At 43.6% G+C, this 19,715-nt stretch overlaps 1 protein-coding gene across 3 annotated transcripts in view; it reads left to right on the forward strand.

Annotated features, from left to right (window-relative positions):
* Positions 1 to 911: 911 nt before the first annotated feature.
* The window catches only part of LOC119179844 (ubiquitin carboxyl-terminal hydrolase 43), a 75,134-nt gene continuing 56,330 nt past the window's right edge, over positions 912 to 19,715 (forward strand). For 2 of the 3 annotated variants that reach the window (XR_012884881.1, XM_037430963.2), the window contains exons 1-2: positions 913 to 2,883; positions 18,464 to 18,679. Coding sequence is in view for 2 of the 3 variants with exons in the window: in XM_037430963.2 (XP_037286860.2) it covers positions 1,993 to 2,883; positions 18,464 to 18,679 (1,107 nt within the window). In the remaining variant the exon portion in view is untranslated. Of the gene's footprint in view, positions 2,884 to 18,463; positions 18,680 to 19,715 lie in introns of all 3 variants that reach the window. The other variant, XM_075869124.1, reaches the window with a different exon arrangement.

Genomic DNA, 19,715 nt, shown 5'->3' on the forward strand with positions numbered 1-19,715 from the left:
TCTACCGCAGAGAAATTGTAGTGAACCAAAACAGTGAGGCTTTATCCTCAAACTAAAATAAAAGGGATCAAGAATGGAAAGCCTATTTCTGAGAGTATAGGAGGAGGAGCTCACTGCAGTCCCCCCCCCCCCCCCCCCCCATACATACACTTTTTTTTTTCTCGATGAGCATATATCCTTGTATCCTTGTGTACATGGGAAGCCTGGTGCACCCACTTTGATGTTCCATTCAAAAAAAAGTAATCGAAATCTACTTATGCATAAGATTCCGTCACATGAAGAATAAAAGAATAAAATAAACAAGAAAGTGAATACTGAGAAAGTGAGCTGATTCTCACGAGTACGCTTCTTCTTAAAAACCAGCGTTATACCCTTCGTCGGTGTGCACACTTGCTATGAAAACGCTTAAAGAAACAAAATAAGGTTCACTGTATTCTCGTTTGCCATTTCACTTCTTATTTTTGACAATTTATCATTTAATACCCTCCACAACCGTTATAAATCATGGAGGAAAGAAGCGGCTGATGCATTTTGGCTACCGTATCTTGCCCATGGCAAGATGGCCGCTACGGCTTCCCTTCAACATTCTCCTCTCCAGCAAGATTCATTTAAACCTCCTTGATCATGCACAATGTGCAAGCCTGTAAGTTTCAAAACTCCAAGTACAGTGTTTAGAAAGTTAGAGCTTTTGCGCCTTCTTCCATGATGTGCGCTGACAAGCACTGACAAACAGGGCGTCATATCCAACATGTTTTAAACAGCTCATGAACATTAACAATAACTAAAGCGTGCGATACGTACATACAAGCATTTCAAAGCACATTTTAAAATTTTGACGTGAGGAGTTATTAGCGTCACAATATAACAACATTTATTTTCTTCAAGTACGAGCTTCACGTGTCGCTCGCGAGGGCGCAGCGCCGTCGCGACGTACGCTTTGCGCGTAATGGTCGTCTCTCCTTGTTGCGTGTGTATGTTGTGTTTCTTTTGAAAAGCGCTCCCTCGTTTCGCCAGTCGCGTGCAATGTGACATTGAAAGGGGAAGCGAAACGACGCACACCGAGGGTTTCTAGTAGGCCTCTTCCTACGAGACGGGCGGCACACCGACCGAAGGAGTCGCCCGCTAACCTACATTACAAAACGCGCGACCCGCCGAAGGAACTCTACGTCAAGCTCGCCCTCGACGCAAATACGAAGAGCGGACACGTACTACGTACTCCGAGGAAGAAGAAGGACTCGCGAGCCGTCGAGGTGCTTTTGTGGAGCCCCCCGTTGGTTTTTGTTTCGTGCTCGAGTGTGCGCTGGGCGGACGGTGCGTCACGGCTCTGTGAACGCGCGTCCCGTGTATGTGTGTCTGCGTGAGGCGCCGCTGCGCAGTTTTCGTTTTTCTTTTCCGCGGTCGCGGTGTTTACCCCGGTCCGACGACGACGAAGCGAGGGAAACAATGAATTTCGCGCATCCGCTGGGTGCCCGCTGTAGCTGCGGTGATCAGCAGTTTCCGCGGCTGCCCCTGCGTCGCTCTGTCAACAGTTCGGGCCGCACCTAATGTGTAGCAGGATTGTGTGATTGTGATCCGCGTGTGTGTTGTGTGTGATCGCAGGTTTTCCGCGACTCTTACAAACGTCGTAGGCACCCTCCTCGCCACTACTGCGTTGTTGCACCACGACCAGCTGTTATTTTGCCGGGAACGGGTGGTCGTTCTCTGGTTCGGTGGTCAAAACGGTGTGTATGTTGTGGTCGTTGAGGCCCATGTAGCTGCGAACTGTGTGAAACCGCGCTGAATCGGGGGGCGGCCAGTGTTTCGGAGCCAAGTCTTTTCGAAGGTCGCCGGACATTTTTCTACTGCAAGGGTTCTTCGTGCTCGTTTGTTGAAACGGAGGAGGAGTCGTCTACGACGCCAGCTTGTCAAGGAGACGGCTGACGCGCTCGCGCCCCTTCCCATGTCGCTGTCATCGGCTACGCCGCCGAGGACGACTGCTGTTACAAGTGCGCGATGCATTCTTCGAATTCCTCGCCTCCGACCTCGCGTCGGCGTGGCCAACACCCGGGTTCTTTCTTCACGATACCGCGATGGATGGGGGGCGGAGGAGGCAGCGGAAGCAAGAAGCAGCTGCAGTACCGAAGCCTCAGGTCGCTTGAAGACCCGACGTCCTCCGCCACGGCGGCGTCGGCTACGGCACGTCGCAAACGTCCCAGCCTGTTCGATCAGATGGTGAAGCGCTTTTTCACGCCCCACGTCGGTCACCACCGGAACGGAACTTCGGAGGCGACCTGGAACGGCGGTGCCAAGTACTCGGCGCCTTCCCGAAGCGGTTCTCTGCGGGACCTCAGGACTCGGGCCGTGGGAGGCGACCCCGGTGGAGGGGACGACACGTTCTTCGCGGGCAACGGGGCCAAGAGACGTCCGGAGGATGCGGGACCTCGGACCCCAGTCCCAGCGGTCGCCGGGATACGGAACGAGGGCAACACGTGCTTCATGAACGCCGTGTTGCAGTGTCTGAGCAACACGGATGCCTTCGCGGAGTACCTGGTCTCCGGGAGCTACCGGGACGACCTGGGAAGGGCCAGGAGTCGCGGGGGTTTCGCGTCGCCCACGCCGCCGGCTCGCGTCACGGAACAGTTGGCGCAAGTGCTGGGAGCCCTGTGGTCGTGCCGGACCGAGGGTGACTTCGCGGCGCGCTTCAAGTCCTGCGTGGAGAAGCACGGCAGCCAGTACCAGGGCAGCGAGCAGCATGACGCGCAGGAGTTCCTCATCTGGCTCCTCGACAAGGTGCACGAGGAGTTGCTTGCCGACGACGCCACGGCGACGACTTCGAGCAGCGGTAGTTCGACGACGTCCAACGCGGCGTCCCGATCGAGGCGCGGATCTCTGAAGCGTTCCAAGGTACGCGCGCTTGTTTGTTGAAATTCGTCGCCGTTGAGGCTGTGGGTGGTGTTGGCGATGTTTGGGGAGTGTTGGCGTGCTTGATCGTGTGACTGCCCGTGTTTTACTTCGCAGAGTAACAACTGGCGAAAAACAAACTGTTGATGAGGTTATTTAGAGGGTTTTGTTTTATGGAGACCCCACTAGAAACTAAAGTGGCCATTCTTAAGGCCATGTTGCCTGTGTGATAGTGTCACTGAAAGCGTTTCGGCTTGCTCCATCTGCATTTCCTGTCAAACCACAGTGTCTGCCACCACCTAGTTTATTGATCAGGCCGAGAGTGTTTTCACATTTACTTGGGTTTTTCGCAACCTGAAATCGGCTCAGTTTTACTGTCCGTGATCCCTGCCATGCCAAATCAGAATTTGCCCTCGGCGCACGTCTTTCTGCAGTATAGGGCAGGGGAGCACAGCTCAAGGAATAGCGAGGGCCGGAATCGGTTTTCTAGGTTGCATGCTCATAAACGTTGCGCATTCTGGCGATGTAGCGCGATACTTCTGAACAGGACACGGGCAAGTGGGCAGGCACCGACAAGACTGACGATCAGAGGGACACCAACTTGTGTAGTTAGTGTTCCTGTAGTTGTCTGTGTCCTGTTTGACAGTGTCTTGTTACTTTTCTGTACCAGAACTAACTAGTGAAGCTTCTTGCACTAAGCATGTTCTGGAACTGCTCAAAACTAGCGATGGCCAGAAGCAGTATCCTTTAATGGCATGCGTGCAAAAGTTACATTTTTCACCTGTGGAGAGGCAAGTCCATTGAATATCCTTGCGTCCATGGTGCTTTTCAGCGTGATTTGTAATGACAGCCTTATGGCAGGGACAAGGTCTTCATTTGAAGTTTCGGAAAAATGTTGGTCCCGGCGGTGGCAGTTGCATTTTGATGGCAAAAAGCTAAAGGCCTGTGTGCTGTGCGATTTTCTTGCACGTTGAAAGAACACGAAATGATTCTTATTTCTGGAGCCCTTTACTATGGTGTTCCTCATAATTATAGCGTAGTCTTCGAATGTAAAACTCAGGAAATTAAAATAAAGGGTTGGTGCCATCAAATTTTGAGGTTATAACAAGCCTGTCGTTGGTTTTCTCTGATTGCAAGGACACTCCGAGTGAAGGGTCAGACTCAGCAGACTCTTAGAATATATTTTAATTCCGTTAGAAGGTGTACTAAAATACTTGTTATCCAGACCAAGACCCAGTGCTAGTGGATTCAACACTGACATAGCTCTATAGGAAAGGCCAGGAAAGTTGTAATGACATCACGCCACATCTGGGGTGACCTTCGGACCTCCGGCACTACATACGTGCCGGCAAATCATCGGTCACCCCATCACTCGCTGAGTTCGATCGCTTCCTGGCTAAGTTCTGTGCTTCTTCGCGGGAACATGTGTCACAGCCTTTTGTGGTCACCTGACAGAGCGACCTACATACACTGCTACATCACTGTTCAACTTGACAACCAGAAATCAAAACTGAAAGTTGGTCATATAAGTAAGGTCACATTGAACTATTTAGCAAAAATACCTGAATCTTGGTGCATGTATTGTGCTCCCTGGAGCTATAACAAATGCTTGCAGCAAGGAATGCATAAGCCACAAATTTGGTGGCACCACCCCTTTAGCATTACCAGCTCAAACATGTTGCTTCTAAAGTGAGATGCCATTTTTCAGGCATCATTTTATCGTTTATATGTGCTTTCATATTTACAAGCTCTGCAAAGAATGTGTGTGTGTGCATGCGTGCGTGTGTGAGAGAGAGAGAGAGAAGGACACACATACGAAATGTGACTTTATTAACGTTTTAGCTGGTGGGCCAGCCTTCCTCCATTTTTACGAAGGCTGGCCCACCAGCCGAAACGTTAATAAAACCACATTTTGTACGTGTGTCCTTCTCTACAACCATCTATTGTACGGGACCCATCAATCTTCATTCCCAAAATATATATATATGTATGTTCTAAGCATGCCAACATATGACTGTAAAATCTAGCTTTTCTTTGCCACATAAAGGTTCACGCAACACATCCTTGCAGTGTTTGTCATTTCGAAATGACTTGAGGCATTGTTACAAGTTTCTCCGAAAGTTGTCAATGTTTGTAGTATTTCACTTGATGAGATTTAACAAGGCAAGCGCTAGCTCATAGTCAAGTAGGGCGAGTGTGGTATTTCATTGTTGCATTCTCTTCACTCTGCAGATGAATGTCTAGCTTGATGTCTAAGGCTCCTATGTGATACGTTAAATTGGCGGGAAAATGAAGTGGCTGCCATTCCAATTTTTAAACTTGTCTTGTGGCAGGCAAAATCGGGTCTTTCGCCATTACAATACAATCAAGCCCCTTTATAAGAGACACAGGTGTAACAGACAAATGGGTATGAGAGACATCAGTGTGTCTGCATCAAAACAGGAAAGAAAATTCATATGTGGTACTCTGCTTATAGGAGACGCCCCATATATAATAGAACAATTGCTCCCCGGTGCACCACAACATGAACAACACAGAGGTACAATGGGAGGCACTGCTGTCCAGCTCGGCCATCGCTGATTAGTGCGGGCTGGTCCAACGGGTAGAGATGATGGCTAGGGCCGGCGGAGCCCTGGAGTAGGGGCCTGACCATTCGGAATGCTCCGCATTATGCGCAACTCTCTGCTCCCCGGTGCATGTCTCTTATAAAAGAGTTCAATTGTAGACTGGGAGTAGTAGTGCGCAGATTCGTCTGTCTTTAAGGTCAGGCTAACAGCCTATCAAAAAGACAGCCTGCTTATTGAACTTCAAGGCCCAAAAATGGCATTATCACGTCAAAGTCACTTTGATTGACGTCCGCTCCTGAAGTGTGGGAGCGTAAACAAGCGCGCATCTGGGAATCTCGGCCTGACGTGTTGTGAACACCATCAGAACAAAGCGTTGCTTTGCTGGTGTTTCGTGTGCCATATGCGTTCTAGATTCCATCAAAGTGATACCTTAAGTGAATACACCTCAGGTCCTACGCCTGTGACAGTTCATCTTGTGCAGTCGAGAAGGGGAGTTATGCATTTTCAAAACTCGCACCATTGACATTAAGTGACTTCTTACGGCTGTCAGCACATAGAGTCTCAAATGACAATCTGAGCTCGCTCCGAGGCAATCTGCAATTATGAAGGAAGTGTGCACTGCTGACAGTGGCTTTGTTGAGGGGTAAAGAGTTCAATTGGGGGACGATTTAAACAACATGGTAATGTGGTGGGCTAGTGTTGCTGGGGTGTTTATTTATTCATTCAATTCAGATATTGCAGTAGCGAATGGGTATTATTGTAGGTGAGAAAACAAAATTAAGGCTTACATCACAAGGTGCTGTATGGGTTTTAAAGTATCATCATGCTGTAATATTGTTTCGGTGTTTCTCACCAACAATTTCATTATGTGGCATCATTTTAATATTTTTACCCTCCACATAAGGTGACATATCAGTTTCTGTACCTACACAGCACTGTGATGTGGAATCCAAATAAGGCATAAATTCCAGAGAAGACGGTCGCTGGCAGAGATTAATTTTTCTTTAAAGGAGGGTGTCCCTAAAGCTAATGTTTTGACAAGCAGTGTTGCATTCTGGTGGTCGTGCCTTCCTCGGGCACCAGGACCACCACAAGACAAGACGGCTTGTTGAAACATTGGTTTTAGCGACACCTTCTTTTCAAGAATACTGTACTGTGACATAGTGCTCCGGCCAGAAGACATGTCATCATGGGCTGCACGTAGTTCGCTACTCATATTTCGTGCAATCCCGCTCTGTGGCATTGGCAAAGGTTAGAGCTCAGCTGTTAATGTGTCCCTTGTAGGGGTGTGTGAACAGTCGAATCAGACAGTGATAATAACAAATTGACTACAAATATAAATGATATGCTATTGAAATAGTTTTCTAATAGTAAGGTGGTCATTTTCAAAACAGTTGTAGAATTCAACAGTACTTTTTTTGGGACATATATTCACAAGCATTACTAAAGGTTTATTATGGTTGACTCTAACCAACAAAAAGGTGCCACAGTTGTGTAAACTGACGTAAGCTCGTACGAACGTTGACAGCATACGAGATATTTTGATATGGTGCAACATAAAAATGCACTAGTCACTTGATAAGCCAGGGTGGTACTTTGTCACCACGTTTTAATTACAATTGAAGTATCGAAAGTAAAAAATTTTGATCAGCCAATGTCATGAACGAGTAATGATGTTGGCTTTTCGCAGATGAACAGCAGCTTTGCTTAAGCGATACTGAAGTTTTAAATAAATGCAGCCTCATGTGTAATTAATACAGCATTGATAGTTCCATAAAAGGTTAAGCTGCATGTATCATGGTGATTCAATAAATAAAACAAAAAAGTGCTCCTTCGATGTTCTAATCTGTTGATCCTTCGGGATTTTCCGATCGGCGCTCAATATTTAAAAAGTATTAGAAAAATATAAGATATTTGGGGGTACTTGATGGGGGTACAAACATGGGGTACTTGATTGGAATATCAAATCGAATAGAACACTGTTTTATTATTCGGCATTTTTGAATATTCGCACAGCCCTTGTCCAGTGACGTTCTTGGTTCAACATGCCGAAAGTGACCTGTACATTGCATCATAAGTCATCCTCACTCCTCGAAATTCACTGGCAAGTTACCTTGCGATATATCCACTCCACCTAGAACGTAAAAATCTGTCCAGAACAATCTAAAAGCATTTTATTCATGTTCTTGGTGCCAGCTTTCAAAAACAATCATACTGATTAGCTGCTTTGCAATCATGTGCACCAGGAGCAAAAGGTGTCTCTGCTTTTGCATTTCCAACAAAATGTGGCGGAATAGCATTCAATTGTTGCAATGGGGGTGGGGTTTCCTGCGGGTCGCCTATGTTTCTCTGGTATGTGGACAAAGTGTATCACTGCCTCCTTGAGCAAATTACCCATTCACTATTAAGGCGACAGCTTCAGATGCCTCATCAAACGCGAAGAATGACAGTTTGTGACGTCTTCAACATGTGTGATGTAATAAATAATCTTGTCTAAACTGCATCATGACGCAAAAATATTACCTTATGGCGTCACAGGTTGCCAAAAATTTTGCTACATCATCATGATATTTCAGAATGATGTCCTCATTTGATGATGTTGAATGGTGTTGGGTATGGGGTGTCTCGGCTTGCGGCTGCATCTGCGAAGAGCTGATAGACGAAGCGAACAAGGCGACGGTGGGTTATAGCAACATTTATGTACAGTACAAACAGGGGTGTTACACATTTGGTACTGGGGCCGACACCTTAATGGGCTCGCACTGAGATGCGACCATGACCTGAGATTTCTTCAGCTACTCTTCCTAATCTCCGCGCAGCTTTGTTCTTTTATAGTCTTTGAGGAATGCTTGCATCAGTCAGTATCAGGAGCCACCATTGCTCGCTGGATGAAATCGGACTCGTGGATGAGAGCGCTGGCCGCACTTTGCAGGAGGATTTTCCGTCGGTTATGTCAGGTGCGCCGTGAGAGCTGCCGTGGATTGCACGAGGCTCCTGCTTTGGCCAGCACCTCTTGCATCAGGCACTTCACTGGTATTGACACTGATTGCATCAGCAAGTATGTTGACACCACGTGCATCGGACATTCTACTTGCTTGAATACTTTGCCAAAGCAATGAAGTTTGGGTTGAACTCCCAGGCACAGCAATGGTCACAATTGGACCGATCCCGGAGGTACGTACTGCAAAACCATGTGGGGTATTGAAAGTTACCAATGCCCCCAATCCCATAGGCAGCGCATATTTCAAGAAAGGGGGGAGGGGAGATCAATTCAATCGACAAGATGATTCCTTCGTTTTGCCTTTTGGGTCGCCTCGGGCATATGCATGAAGGATGGTGTGGCTTTTCTCAGTGAAAGCAGAAGCGACAACAGCAGCTCAGTTGGGCATTGCAGTTGTCTGTCGCAACTGGTGATCGTTACTGCTGTCACATGCAATGAGAAAATCACATTTTTGGGGCCGGGTGGGTTTTAGAACCAGGCCCTTCGTGTGGAAGTCAAGTATTCCACCACAAAGCCTCCGTGGTGTTTGAAGCTTCATTGCGAACAGGCCCAACGGGTGTCATGTTGGGCGAAGAATCGTGTTAACATACAAAACGTAGTGTTATAAGAGAGTAAAATAACAATGAGGTGTCACACAATGCAAACTGCGCATCGAGTGGGTTGTGAAATGCTTCCAACCAATTACAAAAAGGTCATTATTGATTTTTCGTCCTCAGCTACAGCACAATGTGCAAGTAATGCCCTATAACTGTGGTAGTGGGTACCTGGATTATCCGCAGATTGATGATAAATGGCGTACTGTAGGCTTTCCTACTTCAAGAAAGCTATGCTAGTTTATGGTATAGCGGGTACCTAGCATGTGCACGCGTATTATTTGCCCAAAGTAAGCTTATAAAGGGTTCTGAAAATGCCCCTCTTGTAACTTTAGTTGTGACTGTGCCGCTTGTTCCATGCAGGCCTGGCAATTTTTCTCTTTTTCCTTCAAACCCACACTCTCTTTTACTTCCATATGTGGGGAAATATTCACTCCAATTCTTGCAATGTGCTCGTTTGTGCCAGTCCCCGTTTACTCGAAGCAGTATTTCTGAGCCAGTTCGCAGCATACATTGGTTGCTCGCTCTGTGGGGATTCCGTTCCTATTGTTCCAACGTCGTTTCCATGTTGGGCCAGACTCGTAATTACAGTTTGCAGCAGCGGCAGGAAGTTCAGGGCTGTGCAGCGCAGTCTCGTAATCATCCACTGTCTAGCTGTCAGATTGGTCTGGCCTGCAAAATGAGTCCTGTTACATCAACGCAAAAGGGGGCAGTTGCAGTTTATTGCATTCTTTCCTGCGTCTACCTTCTCTAAAAAGTACTAAAAATCGAGTATGAAGTGAGTTTTTATGCATTTATTTATGCATTTTCTTTGCACATTTAGCCTTGCTGTATTAATTTCATTTGCACATTTTTTTTTTTTTTTGCTTTGCATTCTCAAGCTTTGTACTGTCATATGCCAATGTCATTTCATGTCATTTCGTCACAGTAAGTAAGGGTGATGCTGTTTAAGTTCTAAAGGTTCATAACTATAACAAGCATCGTTGGGTCTGGAAAAATACTCAAGCTTCATCGTAACAAAGTCACATTTGCCACCGAAAATAATTCGTTATATCTGGAAATGCATTATAATCATATATTCATTATGATGAAGCTATTCTTTGCTTACTTTGTTATAGACAATAAATGTGTGTTTCATTATAAAGAAGACTCATGTGTGCAACCAATCATGTAATAATTTCACACTAGCAGCAGACAAAGGGCCAATAATAAATAGACATACGTAATTGCAATGTGATAAACAAATGCTTTCTTTTTAAGAATTGGCTGCAGTGCAAACATACGAACAAAATGAAATGGAGATAATGATTAGACATAATGCCTAACTACAATCTGCAAAGCGAATTCTGTAAACATAAAAGTAGCATCGTTGAAACGATAACGCTGTATACATGCGTATAACCAACCACTCTACATGTAAACACTTTGTACAAACAGAGCATAAAGTACCAATAATCAATCGACATTCACCTAATCGTAAGGTGCAAAGCAAATATTTGCTTTTAGTAAGCAGCCATGACATCATCATTTCATACGAATACAAGATAAAAGACTGAGAGTGGTCAAACATAATACTGGGCTACAATTTGCTCAGCCGGTTGTGGAAGTTGAAAAAATTAACATCTGTACAACAGTGGGGCTGTACATCACCAACAATATAATCATTTCATACAACTGGCCAATAAAGGACCAATAATGAATAGACATACCTAACTGTAATGTGTAAAGCATATGTTAGCTTTTACTATCAACTATGATATAATTGTTTCATACTTAAAGGAAACTACATGCTTAATTGCAATGGGCAAATATTCGCTTTTTCTAATCACCGATCATATAATTTTATTGAAGCACAAGATAAAGGACCAATAATGAATAGACGTAGCTCATCGCATTGTATGAAGCAAGTGTTTTCTTTTGATAATCAGCCATGATATAATCATCTCGTACAAGTGGAAAGGAAAGACACTTACTAATTATATAAAATACATAATAACAGTGCACAGTGTAAGAGTTTGCTCTTTAGAATCAACAATGATATAATAGTTTTGTACAAGCACAAAAGAATGGGTAGTTGATACATAACGGCTATTCTCAAAGCAAATTAGGGAAGGGGAGGGGGCTTGTGAAAAAAAAGTTATTGCATTATGTTATGGAACGATGCCCCTAGAGTTATGACTATTTTTTTAGCATATGACTTTGTAAGGAGGCATTTGGAATGAGTAATACCATCGGCATTTCGGTTGTGCCACCGGGGAACGATAAATTCACAGTTGTGCGTCAGGATTTTGGTTTTTCTCTGTGTTTTGGAGGGGATTCTCACCTCGCTACCGGCATGAGTGGCCGTGGAAGCCATGCCGTGCTCAGCCGAGCGTTATTGTCGTCCTCGTGACAGGTGTTGAGAGAGTTACTCATTCAGCGACGTCGGGAGCAGCTGGCGTGACCGAGTGCATCGTGCTCTCGGTCGTGATATTGCCTTGCCGGCATTCCAAAAAAAAGTGTCATAATATGAATGGCCTTCTGGTGAGATAAAAATGCTCGAACCAGTGTTAAAGTCAAGCAGGGAATCAATTTAGATAGATAAGTTATGCTTTGAGAACTTTACACTCTATTATGTTATAATCACGAGCAAAAAAAGAAGGACAAAAGGAAAGAAGGAAAGGAAAATTATGTTCTTTGAATTTTGCATAGTAAAAGAATTTTGTATTTTGCTCCGCGAAAGAAGAGTAATCTTATGAGGGGCTTATTTTTTATTACACAATACTTATGAAATCGATAATTAACAGAAGGAAGGGGGAGGTGGTCATTATTTGTTGTTGCTGTAAAATTAGGTAAATTTTTACCTAATTTGAAAGGAATTGAAGTATATTTTGCATGCATAATTAAATGTTTGTGTTTCGATCTCACTGACAAAAAGGGCAATTTTTGTCTGTATCAAGTTCTTCAATTTAAGTAAGAATCATTACACTCCAGTTTAACAACAACAGAGAATGTCTGCTACGCTTTCCGTGGCTTTATTGTTTGATAATTTCATTGGTTGCGCGATGTAAGGGGCTTCAGCATGTCCTTTTGTGTTTTGGCTGCCTTGGCTCAGCAAAAGTTTCTAGAACTTTTTATGTAAACTTTCTGACTTGCTCTTCAAACAGTGTGTTTCGTTTTACCAACAAAAGAGCAGTATAGAGGCCCTATAAGGTGCCACGAAAAAATCTGTGGCGTCGCGGTAAATTTGTGAGCAGGCATGAAAGATGGCGCTGCCATGCGCATTTTCCTTTTCGAACTCTTTCGGCTTATCGAACATTAATGTGTTGTAAGGGTGGCGTTCTTTTTTTCCTTTAATATTTTGGCAAGGTGATTTCTAATTACAAGAGAACTCGGTTTTCTCTTTTGGAGCCCCACTAAATCATGTCGAACCCTGCAGTGGTCGACTGGTTATAGTACTTGACTGCTGATCTTAAGGTCGGGAGACCGAATCCCAGCCGTGGCTGCCCCGTTTCGATGAAGGCAGCACTCTAGAGGCTCTTGTGTTTAGATTTAGGTGCACGTTAGAGAACCCCAGGTGGTTTTAATACCATTAATTTTAATGTATTGTCTCTCATAATAGATATACTCAAACCTCAGTGTAGCAAGCACGGATGTAACGAAACATTGCTTATAACGAAGTAACTGAAAAGTAGCCTTGCCATACATATAGTGTTAGAAATAACCTTTATAACAAATTTTTGGGTGTAACAAACTTACTTTCTTGTGAGATACAACTTTGTTATTATGAGGCTTGAGTGTAATATTATAGTTTTTGGGCTTGAAACGCTAACTGTTATTACAAATGCAAGAACACTGGGATGTGCATCGTTCAATTCTAGCTTTTAGAAAAAAAACTCTTCAGCTGTTATTACCTTGTTTGCGGTCTTATTTATTTACTTGGTGAATCACTTGTGAACTTTTGCTGCCAGGCTTTTTTTGAAAGAGTCCTGCCACACATTTTGAAGATGTGAAAAATGCTGTCAATCTGTAGTCGAGGCCCTTGTAAACAAGCTAGCCAAAATACAATGACGCTGCATGCAGCAAGAGATGTACATTCTTGTGTCAATAACGACCGAAAGTCGCTTGCTCTCCTTTTGGTAACCTTGCCGTCAACTATGCAGCAAGTGGAATCGATCGGCTACTAAAAGCATTGGCTGACTTCTTCAACATTGGGCCTGCCGGTCATCTTGTTTCTGCATTGTAAAAGTACCGCACACCCTGCCACGGTGGTCTAGTGGCTAAGGTACTCGGCTGCTGACCCGCAGGTCATGGGATCTAATCTCGGCTGTGGCGACCGAATTTCTGATGGAGGCGGATATGTTGTAGGCCCATGTGCTCAGATTTGGGTGCACGTTAAAGAACCCCAGGTGGTCCAAATTTCCGGAACCCCACTACGGCGTCTCTCATAATCATATGGTGGTTTTGGGTCGTTAAACCCCACATATCAATCAAATCAAGTACCGCAGCATTGTGTGCACCTGCCCGCAAAAGTTTACAGAATGTGGGCTCCCACCGCAAATGTAAACTTCTGCTATGTTCGGGCACGGTGCATCCAAGCTAGTGGATAGATGTATAAGGTACAGGTATAGATGTATAGGTGTATGTTGGAAGAGCTACTGCACACAGTAACATTTATTTGGAGGTCATGTTTTCTCAGGCAAAGTGCACAAGTGTGTTGGGACTTTTGTATAAGCAGTAACTCACCAACAAATCTTATATTGATAGTAATAACAATTGTTGGGGTTTAACGTCCCAAAACCATCGTATGGTTATGAGAGATACCGTGGTGGAGGGCTAAAGAAGTTTCGCCAACCTGAGGGGTTCTTTAACGTGCACCTAAATCTAAGCACACAGGCCTCAACCATTTTCGCTACTGTCGAAAGTGCGACCGCCGCGGCCGGGATCCGATCCCGCGAACCTGCGGGTCAGCGGCTGAGTGCCTTAGCCACCAGACCACTGTGGCGGGTTAATCTCGTAGTGAAGTGCACAAGTCTCGTGCTAATTGATGAATGTGTAAGCAAGTTATTATGAAGCCAGGTGAATAGGAAGAAAGGAATGCATTGTAACGAGTGCTTATGCATTAGCCCATCTGCCCATGTCTACGTGTCTGCTTTCTATGTTAGTCGTCGTGAATTTCTAGCATCAACTAACAAGTGACATTTTTTTGTATGCAAGAGCTCCGTTGAAAATATAGTGCTTTGTTCACGGGGGCTTGTTGTTTGTCTGCCGATAACAGTTTCTGCCAAATAGGCACCTCCACGTGCCGTGATGGTGGCAGGTGGACTTGTTGTGTGCCTAGTTAGTGTTTGCTGAAAGCTAAAGTGTAGTGCATAGATAAAAATACAAGGACACAAATACAATGAGACGGAAACATACACCATAGCTACTTCTCACAGTAGCAGTAGTGAAAAAAAGTTGATTCGGTTGGCGTACACTTGCACTTCGCAAATTCAGACGAGGAAACATGAAGTTGTAAGGATCACAGACAAGCACTAATCCGCAACCGAAATTTTATTTTTCTAGTTGTTTGTCAGTGGAGTTTGTCAGTTTTTTGTTTTCTCATTCTCTATCTTTTGTGAGACATTCTTCAAGTTTATCACAATGTTACTCACTTAGGTTGATCATTTATATATTTTTCTTCTTGAGAACTTATCATGGCTACGTTTGTCGTAGTTTATTAAGAATTTCACGTCAGTGTTTATCATATGAGTAGTCTATAAGTTTATCAGTCTACTATCAGTTTATCAGTCTATTGGTTAGTAGTCCATTAGTTGTTTGTAGTCTATTTGTTTATCATATTAGCAGTCTCAAGTTGTCTAGGGCTTGAGTCTAGGGCTTGTCTAGTTGTCAATGTTACATGTGCTGTCGTGAGCCATATGAGCGGAAACAAAAAAAAGTTCATCTGTTTTCAGTGATTACTTGTTGTAATGTACTGACTAAACATGTAATGACATGAACATTTTTGCGCTTGCTGACTGCATTTAGTCACCATGATTTCTTTAAAGGGAATTTCACTGCTCCAGTGCGTTTCGCTTATGTCTGTACATTTATGTCACTTGTGCATGACAGTTTTTTTTTTTCCAAGTACGATATGCGGACAGTGTTCTGTTGGGAGGTTCATCGCAGGTGATGTGGCGGCCTCATTCACATCTCGTCTTTTGTTTACGAGAAAGATAGGAATTTGCAGATATCGCTGTCAACAGCTTGGAATCTACGTCCGTGGCGAGATAGCGGCGCAATACTCAAGCAGAAAATGACCACGCATGCATCTTATCTCAGTTGGGGGGGGGGGGGGATTGTGGAACTTTGTCCTCACTGCTTTCACCGATGTGTTGAGACGCTGTCGCATTTACTGCCAACATCAAAGCCGTAAACGTTCATTGTTGTGGGTCGTTCCTCTTTTTTCCTTTGTGTGTAAACTTCTGTTGGGCCTGATTCTTAGCGGCAGGATCTGTAATCGTGTTCAATGTCTAGCTTGGAGACAAAGCGCACACTTCATTGCTCAGCGCTGACTCATTGGATGCGCACATAGTTACGCAGTTTACTCGTTACCTGTTTGCACATGCTATGGCTGACATTTTGGGCTTTGGTACTTATTTGCACATGCTATGGCTGACATTTTGGGCTGTTGCAATAGTGGGAACTTATACAATGCTTGTGATGCTACCAACTAGTTGTGATGTGAATTAGTTGTGATGAAAGAAACGCTCAGAAACAAGAAGAATGCATAAATGTGAAGCAATTTATGCGTTAGTGAGATGCCTGCCTGTGGTAGTCAACAAATTTTTCACTGATAAGAGGTGGATGTTAGTGGGTGAAGATAATTCTATATCTCTATTGCGCATGGAAGAAAAGTGTTTTCAGGCGCACTAGCATGACTAAAGAAATGTGTTATGTCCAAAGTGTGGGAGCTATGGATCCGTCTCTCTTTACTAAGTGTGATTAGGTATCAGAAGGCGGGGGGAGGAGTTGATAATTGACTATAAAAAGTTTTAGCAGCTTCTCTCTGATAATTCAAAGGTAGTGGTTTAATACTCAGTGGTTGTCGCACCAGCAGTACTACTAGGCATGCCTCCTATTTAGTTTTTTTTTTTTTGTTCTGAGGAATTACTGATTATGTTCCTGCACTGCAGCATTAAGCTAATCTTATGTGTAAACTTGTTTCTTTTTTTTTTTTACAACTGTATTTGGTGGTGTTGTATTTTACCGGCCACTTTCTATGGAGACTTATTGTCTAATTCATTGATGAAGAGAGTCAATTCAATCTCAATTCAATTTATTTTCATCTCAAGGATGACGGCAGGCCCGTGTCACTTGATGAGAACGCGAGCCTAATACGTGGTAAGCAACGAGGACATGTGTAAACATAGATTATAGAACATAGGCTGTGAACATAGGCAGTTTACATATATCGTCAGGTGTTTGACGCTGTACAAAAGAAGAAAAAAAAAGCACTTACATTAACTATATGCACTGAAACTAATATATATAAGCAGTTTTTACCGGACAGATTCAAAGGTTTAGTGCAAAATACGACAGAAAAACAAAATACTGCATATATAATAACAGTGTTATGCATAGAGATAGTAAATTAATAAATGTGTACATATGTATATATATATGATATATACACACACACACATTTATGCAGTTTTATTAATACTTGGGCTGCCATTTCTCGACTTTCACTATAAAAGCACACCCCCAATTTCACGTGGACTGTATTCTTAAATTGTTATTATTCCTGAAGTAATTTATTTTATACCAGAGGAAGACTAAAATGGAACATTTGTTGCCCAAAATTAGTTCTACAGAATGGAAGGTTCCAGTGTTTTTGTTGACAAGTCTGGTATGCAGTAAAACCTGTTTCCAGTAGAGATATCTAGAAAGGTACAGTTATGAAAAAGAGATTGCTTATGTCTTATTGCGACTGAATACTCATAAACCTTATAAATTGGAAAGATTTTAAATCACCTAAACAGTTTTTCACTGTGCGCTTAGTGATCGACATTTGTTGTAAATCTAATTACTTTCTTTCTTTTGTAGTCTCTATAGTTTACATGTGATAAAAACAAGCAGTTATAATGTGTTAGCTTAACAGAAACTGGAAGAAAATAATGAATTTGTGCAAGTATACCCACACATTTTGATAGTTTGGCAACTATATTAATAATCTGCAGATTTCATGACATTCAGCAATCGAAAAGCATTCCTAAAGTTTTGAAAGTTCTTACAATTTCAATTTCCGTGCTACCTATACGTAATCTACTGTCTTAAAAAAAACTGTCTCCGCGAGTGAAACACTACGGCTTTAATTTTTGTAAGGAATTTCGTTCTCTCCAGGAGTTCGTTTTCTAACGTGGCATTTATAAGTGTGTCCATGGCATTTATATTCTTACCTGTAAAGAATAGGCTAGTGTTTTCCACGTGTATTATGTATTTAGGTTTGTCGCTGATCTTGACAATCTCGTTTATGTATAGTTTAAAAAGCGGCGGTCCTATACTATCCTTGTGGTTATTGCCTGGAGTGAAGATAACGATTCATTAATTTTTACACACTGCGAGTGTTACCTAAAGTAAGATTTTAAGAGGAAAAGAGGGATGCCGCGGGTACAATGTCTAACCCTCATTGAGCTGTCGTTTGTCCTGTACGCCGTGTCACGCAAAAGCGAAGTCTTCCCGTCAAAACGTGTTTGCTTTTGGTCATGGAGCAAGCACTTCACACTGTACGAGCAATGCCCGCATGTTGTGGATGAGGTTACATAGGTCACAAAATAAGGGAGAGTAAAATCTGTAGAGGTTAGCAAACAAGCTATGATGAGATGTTGCAGACTGCTTGCTGCTTACAGTGAAGTAACATTGTGCTCATAAATTTCCAAGTTCTGTTGTCTACAGTTTAGAAACAACGTCTTGTGAATGTTTCTTCTCATTCATCCAATACTTTTCTAAATCTGACTGGAAACCTGCAGAACTATAGCATTTAATATCTATTTTTTTCCCCAAAACGATAGGCCATGCAACAGCCTTCCATCAAGTGTAGCAGAAATAACTTCACATGAGATATTTTCAAGTTTACTGCAGAAACTGAGGTAGTATATTTGCGCATTTGTGTGAGTACGATGCTGCATTGGGAACTAACTTCATATTGTATGTCTGAAATGTCACTGTTTAAGGGCATAGTGAAATCTTTTTAGTGAAGCTCGAAGTATTATCATTTATGTTATGTACTGAAACATCATATTATTTTCCCCTCATATCCCTCCCCGCTGTAACGCCCATGGGGATTGTGGTTACTATGATAAAAATAAATTAACGGCGTTTCCTTGTCCTTTCATGTGAGTTTTGGTCTGTAGCATAATGTGCGCTTACGCTTGCCAAATTGTTTTTTTTTTCTTTTTCAGAGTCGATCTTCCTCGGTGAAGGTTGGCGGCGCCACTCCGTGGCAAGGGAGCCCTGTGGCGTCGCTGTTTGCGGGCCAGCTTCGGCTTCGACTGACGTGCCCGCGCTGCGGCCAGCAGAGCAACACCTTCGACCCGTTTGTCTGTCTCTCGCTGCCCATACCGGCCGCGAGCCAGTGGCTCTGTCACGTCCACTTTGTTCCACGCAACTCCCCGCCTGTGAGATTTAATTCTTTGTTTTTTAGCTCTGGCATTCTGTTCCATTGCTGTTCCACAAACATTCGGTCCTCGAGCACTCGGTCCCACTCCCTACCCTACCACGCTTGCGTTTTTTTCATGCTCATTCAAGACGGGCGCAATGTTCTCTTTCTGGTTCGACGAAGGGCTTCCTGATTGGATGATGTTATCGCATGTGCCCTCTGAGCGACGGAGTTGGGCCGGCTACTTCGATTTCTGCTTCAGCCTTGTTTGTTGCTGCCGCTTGTGCGCTTTTACCCGCGGATAGAACTTACCATTCGTAGGTGCATGTTATCAATTTGGACTTGATACGGGACATGACTGCAACGTCGACGACAAGAACCCATAGAGAAATGGCCGTAAATCCAATTGTTTTTACAACAATGAGGCTGTTGCACAATTTATCTGAGTGGATGAAAAATGTAGCATTGGGCAAACATTGCTTCACAAGTACTGTGAAGTGATGCTACATCTAATCTGAACATTCTGAGTGCTTCGAAAGGTTTTTCTGGGTGCTCCAAGCCTGCTAGAAAAGGAATTTTTGCCTGCTCAAAGCACTGATCTCAGACCAATGTACCCCATTCCAACCCTGAAATACATGCAAGTGTTGAATTGGACTCGTAGTTGCAACAGTGATTGTGCGGAATTGAAAGTGCATTGATAAGATAAAAGGAAAGGAAGTTCATCTGCAGCATGGTGCTCAAAGTTACTGTTTGTTGTCGCATCGGAAACAGTTTCTCGATGTTGCGCACCATTGTACTCACCTCTATCGCATTTGTCAATGTTGCTATCTGGGCTTGCTTCCAGAGCAAAAGTGTTATAGCTCAGGCTTGTTTGCATCTGTTATCTCAAACCGTTGCGACCGTGTTGTTGTTCTTCCTCTGACACCCCCATGTCCAAGTGCACATGAACGCATCATCTGTCACATATGGAATTTTGTTTGTATACGTGCGTTCACGATAACTCCGCTTGGCTTGCGTGAGAAGGAAGGGAGACCGATCGAGGTGCATGTTTTGGT

This window comes from Rhipicephalus microplus, chromosome 7 (genome assembly GCF_043290135.1).
Source record: "Rhipicephalus microplus isolate Deutch F79 chromosome 7, USDA_Rmic, whole genome shotgun sequence".
Lineage (NCBI taxonomy): Eukaryota > Metazoa > Arthropoda > Arachnida > Ixodida > Ixodidae > Rhipicephalus > Rhipicephalus microplus.